This window comes from Symsagittifera roscoffensis, chromosome 3, assembly GCF_963678635.1.
Source record: "Symsagittifera roscoffensis chromosome 3, txSymRosc1.1, whole genome shotgun sequence".
Taxonomy (NCBI): Eukaryota; Metazoa; Xenacoelomorpha; order Acoela; family Convolutidae; genus Symsagittifera; species Symsagittifera roscoffensis.
Window position 1 is genome coordinate 26,379,374 of NC_087064.1, and position 14,255 is coordinate 26,393,628.

At 32.9% G+C, this 14,255-nt stretch overlaps 1 protein-coding gene across 3 annotated transcripts in view; it reads right to left on the minus strand.

The window, feature by feature from the left end:
- LOC134842901 (uncharacterized) overlaps nt 1-14,255 on the minus strand; it is a 70,111-nt gene that overhangs the window by 38,452 nt on the left and 17,404 nt on the right. For 2 of the 3 annotated variants that reach the window (XM_063859418.1, XM_063859417.1), the window contains exon 4: nt 8,356-8,611. In XM_063859418.1, coding sequence (XP_063715488.1) covers nt 8,356-8,611 — 256 coding nt within the window. Of the gene's footprint in view, nt 1-3,854; nt 4,005-8,355; nt 8,612-14,255 lie in introns of those variants that run through there. The other variant, XM_063859422.1, reaches the window with a different exon arrangement.

The following is a 14,255-nucleotide window of genomic DNA, read 5'->3' on the forward strand; positions in this document are numbered from 1 at the left end:
TATATACAATTGCACGCCATTTTGTTTTGCTTAAAGTAATCAGCTTTTCCATAGAGCAAACAAAATTAATTTTTGAAATTGGCCTTAGGATAAAACTCCAATTATCGAATTTAGTTATCCAGTTGAGACCTTAAGGCACAGCAAGAAGCATGTGAGCCTAAAAGCATCCGATAATTGCCTCATGTAAGTGTTCATTCAGATTTTAAAAGTCTGCCTAGATTTTCAATGATCTTTAAAAAACCATTTGGCTATTCAAAAAAACTATTTTTCTATTAGTTTCTAAATAAAACAAGACTGCTCGTATCAGGGCGAAGCCCTGAATGTTCCGACTGCCTTTTAAGGTCTCTGGAGCATTAATAACATTAAAAATTTCAATGTAATAGAAAAAAAACAAAATAAATTTTTTTGAAAAAATTTGAGATTTTATGTAAAAACATCCCCCACACGTCATATTCAGTACAAAGTGATAGCACAAATCAATTATAGCATAAAAGCATCCTTGAACCAATTTGGAACGATTTCTAAGACGGATTAAATTTCGCTTACGCGTTAATAGCGCGAAAATTATCGCGCGTTAATTGTCCCAAATTGGCAAAAATGACACTCTTTAAACCCCCATAAGTTTATGAAAAATGATCACAGGTAAAATATTTTTTCAAATTCAAGCTCAGGAAAACAATAGCTTTCGAATGATATGAAAAAATTCCGTCAAAAATGGCTAGTTAAAAAGTCGAAGATTGTCTGAAGAAAAAAAAACCCACCCCGAGCACAAATATTCCGTTACTTTCGTATCGAAAGTCGGAAACATAATTGATCTTAAAATTGCAATTTAGCATCAAATCTTTACGTCAGCATGATAATCAACGCATAGCTCAAAAAGCAGTCCGGTTAGGTATTTTTTCAGAATAACAACAGTTTTGTTTATATTTTCAATAAACCTTAAATTCACATGATTTGCAATGAAAACAAAAAGAAACAAGACTGCTCGTACCAGGGCCAAGCCCTGAATGTTCCGACTGCTTTTGAAGGACAGCAGTAATAACATAAAAACATTATATGAAATAAAAAAAATGAAAAACTTTTTTCCTAAAATTTGAAATTTTTTATGAAAATCACCCCACCCCACATGCCATATAATGTACAAAAAGATAGTTTTCGTTCCTTGTAACACATCAATTATGGCAAATAAGCTTCGTTCAACCAATCTGGAACGATTTATAAATTGGATTAAATCTCCGCTTACGCGTTAATAGCGCGAATTATATCGCGCGTTAATTGTCCCAAATTGGTCAAAATGGTTAAAATGGCAATCTTTAAACCCTCATAACTTTACGAAAAATGATCACAGGTGAAATGTTTTTTCAAATTTAAGCTCAGGACAACAATATTTTTTGAATGATATTAAAAAAATCCGTCAAAAATGGCTTGTTAAAAAGTCGAAATTTGTCTGAAGAAATAAAAATCCACCCCGAGCACAAATATTCCGTTACTTTCGTATCGAAAGTCGGAGCAATAACTCTATTAATTTAACATATAAGTGCATGCTGCTGTTTGAAAAAAAAACAAATCTGAGTTAACAAATTTGTGTTACATATAAAACTGTCTGAAAATGCATATCTGAGGTACTAAATTTGTGTTACTAACAAGAAAATCTGAGTTACTAAATGCGCGGTACTCAAATTGAATTGAGTACTGATTTAATTTTGCGACTCGTATTAATTTCCGTTAAACTTTCTCCGGCAAAAAGAAACGAGTAATTTGAAAATTTGAGTTAGGTTGTAAGAGTGCTCCCACCCAGCGGGGTCGTCTTATATCCAAGGAGCGATCCTCCGAGTGAAAAATTCTCCTTATGGAAATTGTTTCGACTAAAAAATGTCCCAGAGCATATATATGTATATTCGAAATTCAGAACAAAAACATATGTCGGCGTGAACATCTGAACACAAATTTACAACCATTATTGCTTGCGAACTACTGCACGAACAGTTTTTACACAATTTTGAAAAGCTTTTAAATCTAACAAGACTGCTCGTATCAGGGTGAAGCCCTGAATGTTCCGACTGCCTTTTAAGGTTTTATGGAGCAGTAATAACATTTAAAAATTAAATAAAAAAAAATTTAAAAATTTTTTTTTTTAATTTGAAATTTTTCATGAAAATCGTCACCCCACGCCATTTAAAGTACAAAAAGATAGATTTAGCTCCTTGTAACCAATCAATTATGGCAAAAAAGCTTCTTTTAACCAATTTGGAGCGATTTTAAGACGGATTAACTCTCCGCTTACGCGTTAATAGCGCGAAACATATCGCGCGTTAATTGTCCCAAATTGGCCAATATGGCAATCTTTAAACCCCCATAACTTTACGAAAAATGATCACAGGTGAAATATCGAAATATCTTTTCAAATTTGAGCTCAGGACAACAACAGCTTTTGAATGATATAAAAAATTGCCCAGATACAAAAATGTCCAGTTAAAAAGTCGAAATTTGTCTGAAGAAAAAAAACCCACCCGAGCACAAATATTCCGTTACTTTCGTATCGAAAGTCGAAACAACAAGGAAGAGGGAACTGGGACTCTTAAGTAAACACTGGCCCATTTGAAATACATTTTCCCTGAATAGTTGAAATGAACAATCTCCCCCTAAAAACAAATAGCAAACTCAAACAGTAATGCTTGCAGTTACTATGCTCATTTCGGGTTGGCTGAAAAATTTTACTTTTAACCATTTTAACCAAGTGAACTATCTCCTCCTTATGTTGATTTAATGGAGAGATGTTTCAATTGGTCACAAAAGTTTGTAACTACCTACAACTCGCAACAAGGTGTTGGCTACTAGGTGCGCTTACATTTGGCAAGGGGGAACTGTTTGCGTGAATGAGTGTTTGCCAGTAAAACTTTTGCTAAGTTGTCGTCTTTGACGAATCGGAATTTTAAACGTTGTACTAGGGACGTTTTAAATTGTCAATGTCTGTATTGAAGATGTTCACGTTGTTCAAATGCTTATTTCTAAAGCTTAATCAAAACTCCTTCTCTATTTCAAGTTTTATTGGTAGATGTTTCAACTTTTAGAATTCTCAGAGTAACAAGCTTTTTACCTATTGATCAAGTTTTCTCAAATTAATGGTATATTTGTTCAAAAACATTAGTCAATTTCGAAAACTATTGAAACTCAAAGAGCTCTAAGTCCATATAACTTTTGAGTGAAGCACTCTAAAAGTCTATCTTTTTTCATTCTGCTTGAGTTCATTGAAACTTTGCCAACCGCCTGCTGTTTTTTTACATTTAGACCAACCAGTTTTAACTTTTATGTTTAACTGTTTCTCAGACAGAATCTTCGATACCTTTGAGCAGATAATGATGTCTTGAGCTAAAAAAAAATATGACCCTTGTGACAATTTTTTGTAAAGCTATGGGGGTTCCAAAATGGCCAATTGAGGATAACTAATGAAATCTATTCATCAGTTTTCTTTTAACGAATAGCCGGTGGGGCGAATAAATAAATCCAAAATGAAGTAAAACAATTCCATTTTTCTCTATAAGCTGTTACTATAGATAAAAAAATCACCGTGTACATAATATTGCGTGTGTTGGGAATTGAACGAAAAAAATTCTAAAAAGTTTTTGTCGATTTTTTTTTAAATTTCTGCTGATATTTCAAAGAGCAGTCACAATATCTATGGGTTTTGCCTTGATACGAGCTGTCTTGTTGCATGCAAACACTCTTGTTTTCTGAATAAATCGAAAACTTTGAAATCTTTTTGGTTGAACAAAAATATTATTGGTCTCTGGAGCCTTATGATACTAGATACAACAAAATCTTTCAAAATATGTTTTTATAAATTTATAACTTACCCGAAGAAGTTTGCACGATCATCTTGCTTTCTAGTGAAAAGAACCGAAACTGCTGCATTTTAAGTATAGTTTAAAAAACGGTTTTCTATTATTTAGACAGTTTGGAAAATAGGATTAAGCAAAAACTAAGACGGAATGCGCTGATTGTTTACAGAGGTGGTATAACTGTAATCTGACCATGTGCGTAATCAAATAACGAAACAAACAAAGACGAATCGGACAGCCGAATAAGTCTGATTTAATTGAAAAACGGCGGACCAGGCTCTAATTTTGCAATCCAGCAATAACAGGCGGGGGATAACTGGTTTCACTGCAGCGGATATAAACATAAACAATAGCCAGGATTACCGCTGTTATACCAACAAACTGAATCAACTGACGTATTTGTTCTAGATTCTATTTTGTTCAGGGAATCAGAAATCACTATTTTTTCTCAATGGAATGGTAATTTTCACAAAAAAAGCGAAATGATTGAGGAAAATTTATCTTGAAATAGCACGAAGAGGTTAAAAAATAAGTGAATTGTTTTCAATTAAATTGCGACAAAAGAAAATTTTGCGAGTTTGCGACAATAAACATAACAAACTTTAGCCGGGTATTCAGATCCAGACTTTACTTTAAGTCAGGCTTTTAATTAAGAACGGCTTTATTTCTTTCCGAAGGATATTTGAAAGTAGGCCAGCAGGAGGTGAAATTTGGCTTCGTAAAGAAACTGTGCTTTCGTCAACTTTCATTTCAGACCAAATTTATAATTACCTTGCCGGAAGCTATTCACTATATTTGTTTTTCAATTGTCTAAGTTTTGCCAAATAAAGTGAGTGTTTTAATGAAGTTGCTAAACAAAACGTGCCCTCCTCCAAAGTGTGTTTTTGTTTTGATTTGCCAGTTTCGATTGGGATTATTGTCCAATGCAACACCTGTGCCAGGCGGGAAAATGACAGGGGGCTGGGTAGCGGAGGAATGGAATTGGAAAATTAGAACAATTGTCAAAGTTGATCATGCGCAAAGAGCGCAATCGGAAACGTCTTTTTTGAAATTACTTTAGATGAATTAAAAAAGTACGATTGTTATAATAGACAATCTGATAAATAAACTTTTACTTTCACTTAGTAGTTTTTGCCAGAAGTTAAGTTAAAGAAATTTAATTTAATTTGATGTGGTTAATTTAGCATGGTAATTTATTGATAAACATTTTGAAGCAAATAATACCGTTTTTGTTGAAAAAGACTCAAAACTAATGTGCGTAAAACATTTCAATTAAATCTGAAACTTCATATTTTGTATACTTTGCAATTTAACGTAAATCCAGGCCAGGTATCTTTGACTCTTAAGACAATCAACGATGTCAACCATAAAAAATAGCAAAATATGCTGAAAAACGATTGTTTTAAAAGTGACAATTTTGTCCCGGAGGCTAAATCTCGGATATCGAACTCACCTCTCGAGAGAAAAATCAATTATGGAGCGATTTTCTTTAATGAATTTATCGTAAACAAAAGACTCAAAATTAAAAAAAACTCCAACTTGAGAAAAATTGTAAATTAAACAGTAAAGCACTAATTAAATTTTAATAAATCAGCTTGAATAATATAGTTGTTTTATAGTTTAATTTTTTCTGCTATTTTGCTAGTTTTTATCTTGGATATACTTTATAATTATTCAACGCCACGCCCATTTATTTTTTCAAACAGTTTTTGTATATACACAACCGAACTCGAATGTTTAAGAACATTTATATATACTTTTCAATTTGTTATAAAATAAATAATTGTGAATACCAAACAAGCAAATAATATTACGAAATATAACATGTAGTACACACTGGCCGAAGTTATGCTGCAATTTAAAAAACTGAGATAAGCTTTGTTATATTGCCACCTCTCACTACTAGGTTCTAAAAATTGAAAACCTTTTTTACATTAGTTTCGGATCTGATTTTTGGTGCAATTGAAAGCCTGGTCACGAAGAAAAAGGAGGTGTTTAGATTTGGTAAGAGACCAATTTTTGCAAGGTTGTTTACTATTGATTGGAAATCAACAGCTGTTAATTGGTTTTTTATGAAGCCATTTAGGGTGGAAATTATAAAATGTAGGTTGGTTTTTCCTATAGGCTGTTGTTTAATTTTACACTCTGCGGTTCATACTTTGTTAGATCTTCAATTTTGTCACTTTTTTGTGAGTTGGAACAATGAAGTTGTACAAAAACTAGTGACCATAGCTTTTTTCAATTCAAATCATCTGATCAATTCAACTGAATTGAGTTTAAATAATTCGTCAAACTGTTTGAAAGAACGTCAAATAATTCAACAAATTGAAAAAAAAACATCAAATTTCACCGACGTAAAGCTAGTTTAAGATAAAGTTCGATAAAATAAACGTTGTCAATGTTTTTTTAATGAGCCATTTCAAGTTTTTGAAGCTTTACTGAAACCCTAAAATTACATTTTTTGGCAAAAGTTTTTGCCCCACAAATATTTTTTCTGAAAAAAAATGTTTTTTTTCAGAGCCTTTTCAAAGAAAATTCTGAATCAAAAACTGCATCTTTTGGTGAAATTATACCTTTAAAGTTAGAATATGGTAGCCCTTAAGACGTCCTTGGAAAAATTCAAGGGTCGGAAAGATATGCTTGTCATACAACAGCTCTAACATAGCCAATAGACAGTTGGAAACGAGTCAGTGAATGCAAGGAAACAGAAAAAATTTTCAGTTTCGAATTTCGAAGCAAAAAAAATTACATGGCCTCACAGCTTTTTGAATTTCAAAACACACTTATGATTGACACTTGTTTGATAAAACTAACCCAATTTGAAAAAACTGGATCAATAGTCAAAATTGTGGTTTTGCTGGGACAACTTAAAAACTAACTCCTGTTTCGAAATTTGAAGTCATTCACTTTTTGCGCCATTTCCACAGTCATTTTTGAAGAACGTATATTGGCTCAATTTTAGCGAGCGCATATATACCAAAGTGAATACATAAATGCAATATCTTTATGAATGCACATCTGTAGTTATGAGAGCTTTTTAAACTCACTGCCTGAAAAAAAAACACAAAAAACCCCAAGACCTTATAACAGTCTTCATTACGTTTAGAGGTTACTAAAAAAGCAATCGATTCAAAGACATTTAATAATAAAATAATAATCAAGTTAACTCAAAAAATTTAGAGAAAAAAGTATATTTGCACAAACTTTTTCAAAATTTTTTCATTATTGACACGTTTTTGAGAAAATGGATCGACTGGGTTTTTTTTTGCATTGCATTGAGAACTCAAAAAAATGAGTTCATGGTAAAAAATTATCCAAGTTTTTGACGGCAGTGGCACTTTCGAGATTTTAGAACGTACAAAGCCTTCTATTTATCCATTGATTTTTAATTGAACGCATGAAAAACCAAAACTAAAACCACAAAACCTTAAATTTGAGACCGCGGCAAAAAACCGCGACCTAATTAAACGAAAACTAACTTTTTCAAATTTATTTTTAAACGTTAACTTATACTTTTTTTATTGACGTTGCAAGCCGACTGATTGGTTATCATGCAAAAAAGTATTTCAGCTGTTTTTTTAGTACATGTTCTTAAATGTCTCAACAGTTGCAAGAAAAAAATTGAGATTAAAATGACGTATAAAATAACTTGATCCGATTGAATTAAAAATCACTTCTTTGAATTGGCCTGCAGCGTGTTTTCAAAAACACGTTCTTTATGTTCTTTCACTCAATTCACTATTTTTTAGGATAGTGAAGCAAACTTTTTTGCAAAAGGCATGCTTGACATAACCAATGGAATAAATTAAAACAAAAAAAGTTTCAAACTATTTTTTTCTCAAATTCAGATTACTTTGATCAAAAAATGATGACAAAAAAGTTTGAAACTTTAGCAGCATGCTTATGAAAATTTAGCGAATTGAGCCATGATTGATAAAAAACGTGTTCTGAAAACACACTGTACACAACTATCAAGCATTTAAATTAACCTCTAACCTGGCCGAATAAAGTGTTTTTGGTCAAGATAATAGCAAAGTTGTCTTTTACAGAAAAATGTCAATACGAATCTATGGCTCCAGAATTATTATCTATGAAAGAAAATTCAAAATTATGAAAGAAATCATGACTTTAAATAACTCATTTTGTAATCAACATTTGATTTGATAGACAACAGAGTTTTTTGCAAAAAAACTGATCAGTATTGCTTACAAAAAAAATGAAAGTGAAAAAAATAGCAGTTCGCAGATTGTAATTTTGCCGTTCGCAGATTTGCAGTTCGTTTCAATTTTTTTTGGAGAATCTTTTTAGATGATTGAATTTTGAACATAACCCGGGACGAAACGTATTTTGATTGAGTCAAACTAAACAAATTTTGCTGATTTGCTCGTTAAAAAAGTTGATGTTTGATGATCCTCAGAGAATTGGGCGTAAAACCTAGAGTCACAAAGCTTTTCATAGTATAACAAACTCCATATGTATCAAATTGATGTAACCCGAAAATACTGTTTTAACTAACCTGTGAATATTGAGCAAGAAATGCCAGTCTGGCGTGGTTGATCTGACGACTGATGAGCGAGTACCTGTCCTCAATCTCCGCTTTCAGGAACTCCTCTCGATTTCTACAAACTGTTTCGACTTTTTCCTTATAAGGAATAGATTGAGATGTTTGCTCCTGGTGATGATGGTCGGAAACTTGCCACTGCTTGTGTAAGTAAGAGGTCAAATCGTTGTCGGAGTCAAAAATGTTGTCACAAGCGAGAAGCCTCGAAATTCTGAAGCAGAGATAAACCTCGTTGTTAAATGTAATCTGGGGCTCAGACTTAAAAAGATTGGATGAACCGTTCAATCACCCAATCACCCCCCCACCTCTCCCCGCCCCCGCCCCTAAATGATCTATCGTAGAATCTCCTCCTAGCCACTTAGCCACGTATTATTTTTAAAAATGATTTCGTAATTTCGTATAAATATTCATTTCAAACAAGCGCGCAGAATATACTGCTTAAAAGAATTCACAGCTTAAAATTTTTGATCTTAAAATATGCTGATCAAAAAGAATACATATTTTAAACTGTTAAGTAACCAAAATACTATTTTGGATTAAATATTAATTACATCATTTATTTTTGCCCTCAGAGTTCATCTACAAAAAAGTTATTTTTGGCCCCTAAATTGCTTTGGGGCGTTTACGGTTGATTTAAAAGATATTTCAGCTATGATCATTTTTCGCAAAGTTGTAATGGTTTGAAATTGGCACTATTTTGACGACTAAAGTTCAAAAAATGATAATCAACTCACCAACGCGCGATATATTTCATTTTTTTAAAGCGTAAGTGGCAAACTAAATCGTTTCAAACTCAACTGAAGTTAGCAAAAAACTGTTTTTTTTATCAATTTGTAAAACTTTATGAAATTGATTTTTTTTTCAATTATTTTCATAAAACTTTATCAAACAAAAAAACTTCTGGTTGACAACAGTGGGCAGTCGGAACATTCAGGGCTTTGTCTTGGTAAACGAGTCTTGTTTATCTACTACTTCTATTAATTTGGCTATGTTGACGGTTACGACTACTTTCCTAAAGGTGCTTCAAGGTGACAATGTGTTTTAAATTTTTGACATGGGTAGTGAGCGCAAAAAACGCAAGATTTTGGCCAAATGTTTCCAAAAATCCGTTTCTGCATCATTTTCAAAATAAATTACCAATTTAAAAATTTAAAAATTTTGAACATTTTTAAATTAATTTGCCAGCGGGCCTGCTCAATGTATCAGAAAAATTAGTAAAAATAAAAATTCTCCACCTTCACAAAGACTTAGATCCGTCCGAGTCTAATTTCAGTTGTTTTCTCACAAAAAAAATAATTATATGTTTTGATCTGCATGGATAGAAGGCGCTAAAAACAAACAGTTCAACCAGAATTTGGAAGTTCATTTGATTACAAGTAGTAGCGTAATTATCACAAGGGTTGGAGGCCTTCATCAACCAAAGGGTATCCTCCTCGCTAATATAGTAGAACATCCAGTTTACCAGACCGATCATTCCATTTTTTTATAGAAGCCTTTGATTTCACTAGATACTAGGTTTTAACAGAGAGCGCGCACCAAAAAATGCCACTGTGTTCAAAACCTTTTAAGAACCGCCGAAAGATGTTACTTGAAGTCTTTTTTTAAAAAAATTTGCTAACGGCGCAGAAATTTTTTTGCAAACTAAAATCTCAATGGTGTTTCAGGAGAACTCGGAAAATCAACTCGATCGACCGAAAAACCAAATGGTCAAAAAATAACACCTTTGTGAAATAACAATACCTTCGTCAGATAAGGCAAATATTTAAGAGCATTTGAAAAAGCTAATGTTTTTAACTTTCTGGAAAAATGTAAGCTTAAGTGTTTTAAGTATTTTATTTTAAAAAACTTCATGAAACAAAACCACAAAAGGCAGGTAATTGCTGTAAAATAAGTTTTGATATCTCAAAAATTTTTTTTTTGCAGAAAACTCAATTTTGAGCGTCATAAGAGAAAAAACAACAGATATCACAAATTTTTGTTGATTGTCTTTTCTTGTTAGTAAAATAGTTTAAAAATTTGGCGGTAAAAAATTTACTTAACATGTGAGATTAAGATTCGTTCCGCCGAAATTTTTTTTCAAAAATTTAATTCATAAATTTTTTCACAACGTTTTCAAAAACATTTTATTGAATTGAAAAGGTTAGACAAAAATTTATCAATAGCACGTTTAACGCCATAAATGTTTCAACACTCGTTAGTGAACAATTATTTTGATGAGTAAACATGCACAGGAGTTTTTCACTGTTATTTGTGAGCAGCAAACTCTAGCTTTTTTGTGGTGCAGTTAAACAGTGTCCGTAAAGGATGTAGGGTTGCAAGCTGAACCTTTTACCAATCGAAGTGTGTCCACTATTTTATGATATCCATTTTTAATTTTCAACTTTCAGCCCTACAACCTTTAAGGAACCTGTTTTACTGCACCACAATAAAAGCAAAAAAAAGCTAAACAACTACTGCTCACCAATAATAAAAAAACTGCTGTGCATGCTTACCGATCGGAATAAGTTTTCACGAACAATTTTTGAAAAACTTATGGCGCTAAACATGCTATTAATACTTTTTTGGCCTACATTTTTAACTCATTAAAATTTTTCGAAAACCCTTTGAAAAAATTATGGTGTTAGTTTTTTGAAAATTTTTTGGACGGAACAAAATCTAATCTCACATGCTAGGTAAAATTTTGAACGTCAAAACTATTTATTGTTCTACTTACAAGAAAAGATAATTGAGGAAAATTTGTAAAAGCTGTTGTTTTTCTCTCTTTTCTAATTTGAATAATTTATCGCGGCTTGAAAATGCAATTTGACACGTGGCATAAGTTAATGTGTGCAATTTTTGGTTTCTAGTTTTGTCAGAAATCCAAGCGGTATTTTGTTTTTCTCTCTAAATTGTTCCCGTTTAATTGAAACAAGACGACTTTTTGTATCAGGATGAGGCCCTTAATGTTCTGTCTGCCGTTAACAACCTGATGAAAAAATTTTCGACTTAAACAAATTGAACAAAAATATTCCTTTTTTCCTCTGCATTTTACCCCGCACGCTATACAAATCTCAAATTAGTTTATTTACAGTCTTGTTTTGTATTAATAAATCTCAGTCTGATATCATTTTGATATTTATATAATTCAATGCTTTTACGTTATAAGAACGCAATATATCGCGCACTAATTATCCCAAATTGGCCAAATTAGTCATTTGAAACCCCATAACTATACGAAAAACGATCACACGCAAAATTTCTATATCTTCCGACCTCGAGACAACTATATCTTCCAGATGTTACAAAAAAGAGTTCCGTCAAAAACGTTTATTTGAAAAGCCAAAAATTGACCTAAAAACCACAAAAAGCATAAATATTCCGCGCTTCCATGAAAAACGGATCAAAAACTTAACTGCGTCGTTGTTATTTATTCCGAACTTCTTTAAGACCAGCCAGTTAGTCCAATTAATTCCCGAAAGACGCAGAATATGTCAGTTAAGTTTTGGTGTTGCCTGTGAGTAGCCAAAAAATCAAATTTCATGTTCAATATTTTTCTCTATATTGAATTTTTTTAATGTTTTCTCAGTGCCCTCAAAACCTCGAGTGAACATAGGGGGCTGTAGGATTATTGATCACATGCGCTGATACGAGAGATTGAACGTACCAGCTGAAAATGCGCAGAGCATGAAAAGCAGCCAAAATTCGCGTAATTTTCTTAGCCATTACAGAATTATAAAATAAATTTTGTTCCGACTCTCGACGGTTAAGCGGAATATGCTTGGGATAGTTTTTTATTCAGTCAGTTTTTGACTTCTTAACTAAGCGCTTTTGAAAAAAATTTTATAGCATCATCTGAAAGATACTGCTGCCTGGAGCTCATATGTAGAAAAAAATTTCATCTGTGACCATTTTTTGTACAGTTATGGGGGCTTAAAAATTGCTATTTTGACCGATGGGATAATTAACGCGTGATATATTGACTTCTTATAGCACGTAAGCAGAAAATTAATGCGTTCCAAATTGAATTGAGGCAAGTCATTTGGTAGTAGTTTTAGGACAGACGCTAAATAAATCCCTTTGTAGTTCACTGACCTTAAAATGAAGTTGGAACAATCATGGCTTCGCCCTAATATACAAGCAGCCTTTTTAGCAGTTACGTATTTTCAGCTGATTTATATGACAGCTGGCTTATACTTCGGCTGGTTTTTATACCACGTGATACGAGCATTCTCATATATCTTACAACTTGATTTTGCGAGTAAATTGGGGTTTTTGATAAAAATGCAAGTTTTGAGGGCAGTCTCGTCATTCAGTGCTTTGCCCAGATACTTTGCAGTCTTCTTGTGTGTGTCCTACTTGTCTGCTTGGTGTTTTACTGTATATGGTTCAAAATAAACCAGATGGAACCTTTTTGAAACAAACGGCGGCATTTTCATTGATGGGGTTTTACCACAAGGGGTTAAATAGTTCATTTACTGAAACAAAGACGATTAAAACTTTATGTTTTGAAGTACATGAAGGTGTTGTGAATGTTTGATCGTTGGTGTGTGGAAACACTTGAAAGGTTTTGGTGTGGCACTGGGTAAGAACTAAGTTGAAATAGCGGAAAACCTTTCCTTTGAGACGCCGATTGTTTCAAAGCACAATTTGGTTGTTTACTTTGTTCATTTGGAAAGTGCCCGAAGCCAAACCCGCCGATAATTCAATATGGTTCTACGGGTAAACGTTTAAAACAATATTGAGTTTCAGGATGATTAAAAACCTTACTTTATGCATAAAATACTATATGCAATTTTAATACATAATTAAACAAAAGGAGTACTTCTGCAAAAGTGATTCATTAAAATAAAGCGAACAGGTATGATTAGGCGATCGCTGAGCAAATAGCACAGAAAGTTTGAAGTACAGTTACACATGCAAAAAACTGAAAAACGTGTCAGCGAGCGAACTTGAGTTCAAATGTAAAAAGTTATTTTTACCTCCCATTGTTTGTTTCTAAAATTCTAGGGTTTTAAAAAATGCTTGGCAATGCCCTGGAATAATTTATGCTTGCTGTCAAGCTACAAAATTGTTCCACATATAATTGAAGCAATAGATTTTTCGTACTACTCAAATTTTCACATTTGATGTTTGATTTTGTCCAATAAATTATCAAAAAAAATTCGATGCCCATAGAGGGGGAGTCAGGGCAATCATGGTTTGCCCTGATATATGAGCAATATTTTTAAATTTGAGCCTGAAACAAAAATAAATTTTTTAATGGTGTACAAAAATTTTTGCTTGAACAACCCCTCCCCCCAACAAAAAAAATGTATCAGTATTGTCATGAGTCCGATTAATAAAAAAAATCAGCCTTTCATTCTACTTCATTCAACTTCATACTTCAGTCAACTTCATGAAAATTAGTAATGATTGGGGACGGGTATAGGATTTTCTCGAGAGGGGGGGTGGCGGATTTTCAAAAAATTTTCGAAAGTTTGACAACCTTTTTTTTAAGGTCGACCAAATTGATTTTCCGAGCTCTCCTAAAAGCACTAAAAAGACGCTGCCAAAGACGCAGGCAAAATTTTTGGGCACTTTTTGGAGCGCGTTTTCCCTCAAAGTTAGTATATATTGGTGCCAAAAGCGCCTTTAGAAAAATTTAAGGGTCGGTCGGCAAAAAATGGATTTCTTAAAAAGGTGTACCAAAGGGGGTCGAATCCCTAAAGAAGGAACGTCCGACCCATATCCCCCCTAATTCCTCCCCTGGTAATGAACCAAAGATAAGATTCGGCTATTATTAATAGAAACTGAAACATCTTTTGTATTTTCTTGGATTCCGAATAACAACCAGGTGAGTTTTGCTTCACAATGATACCTACTGAACTCTGACAAAA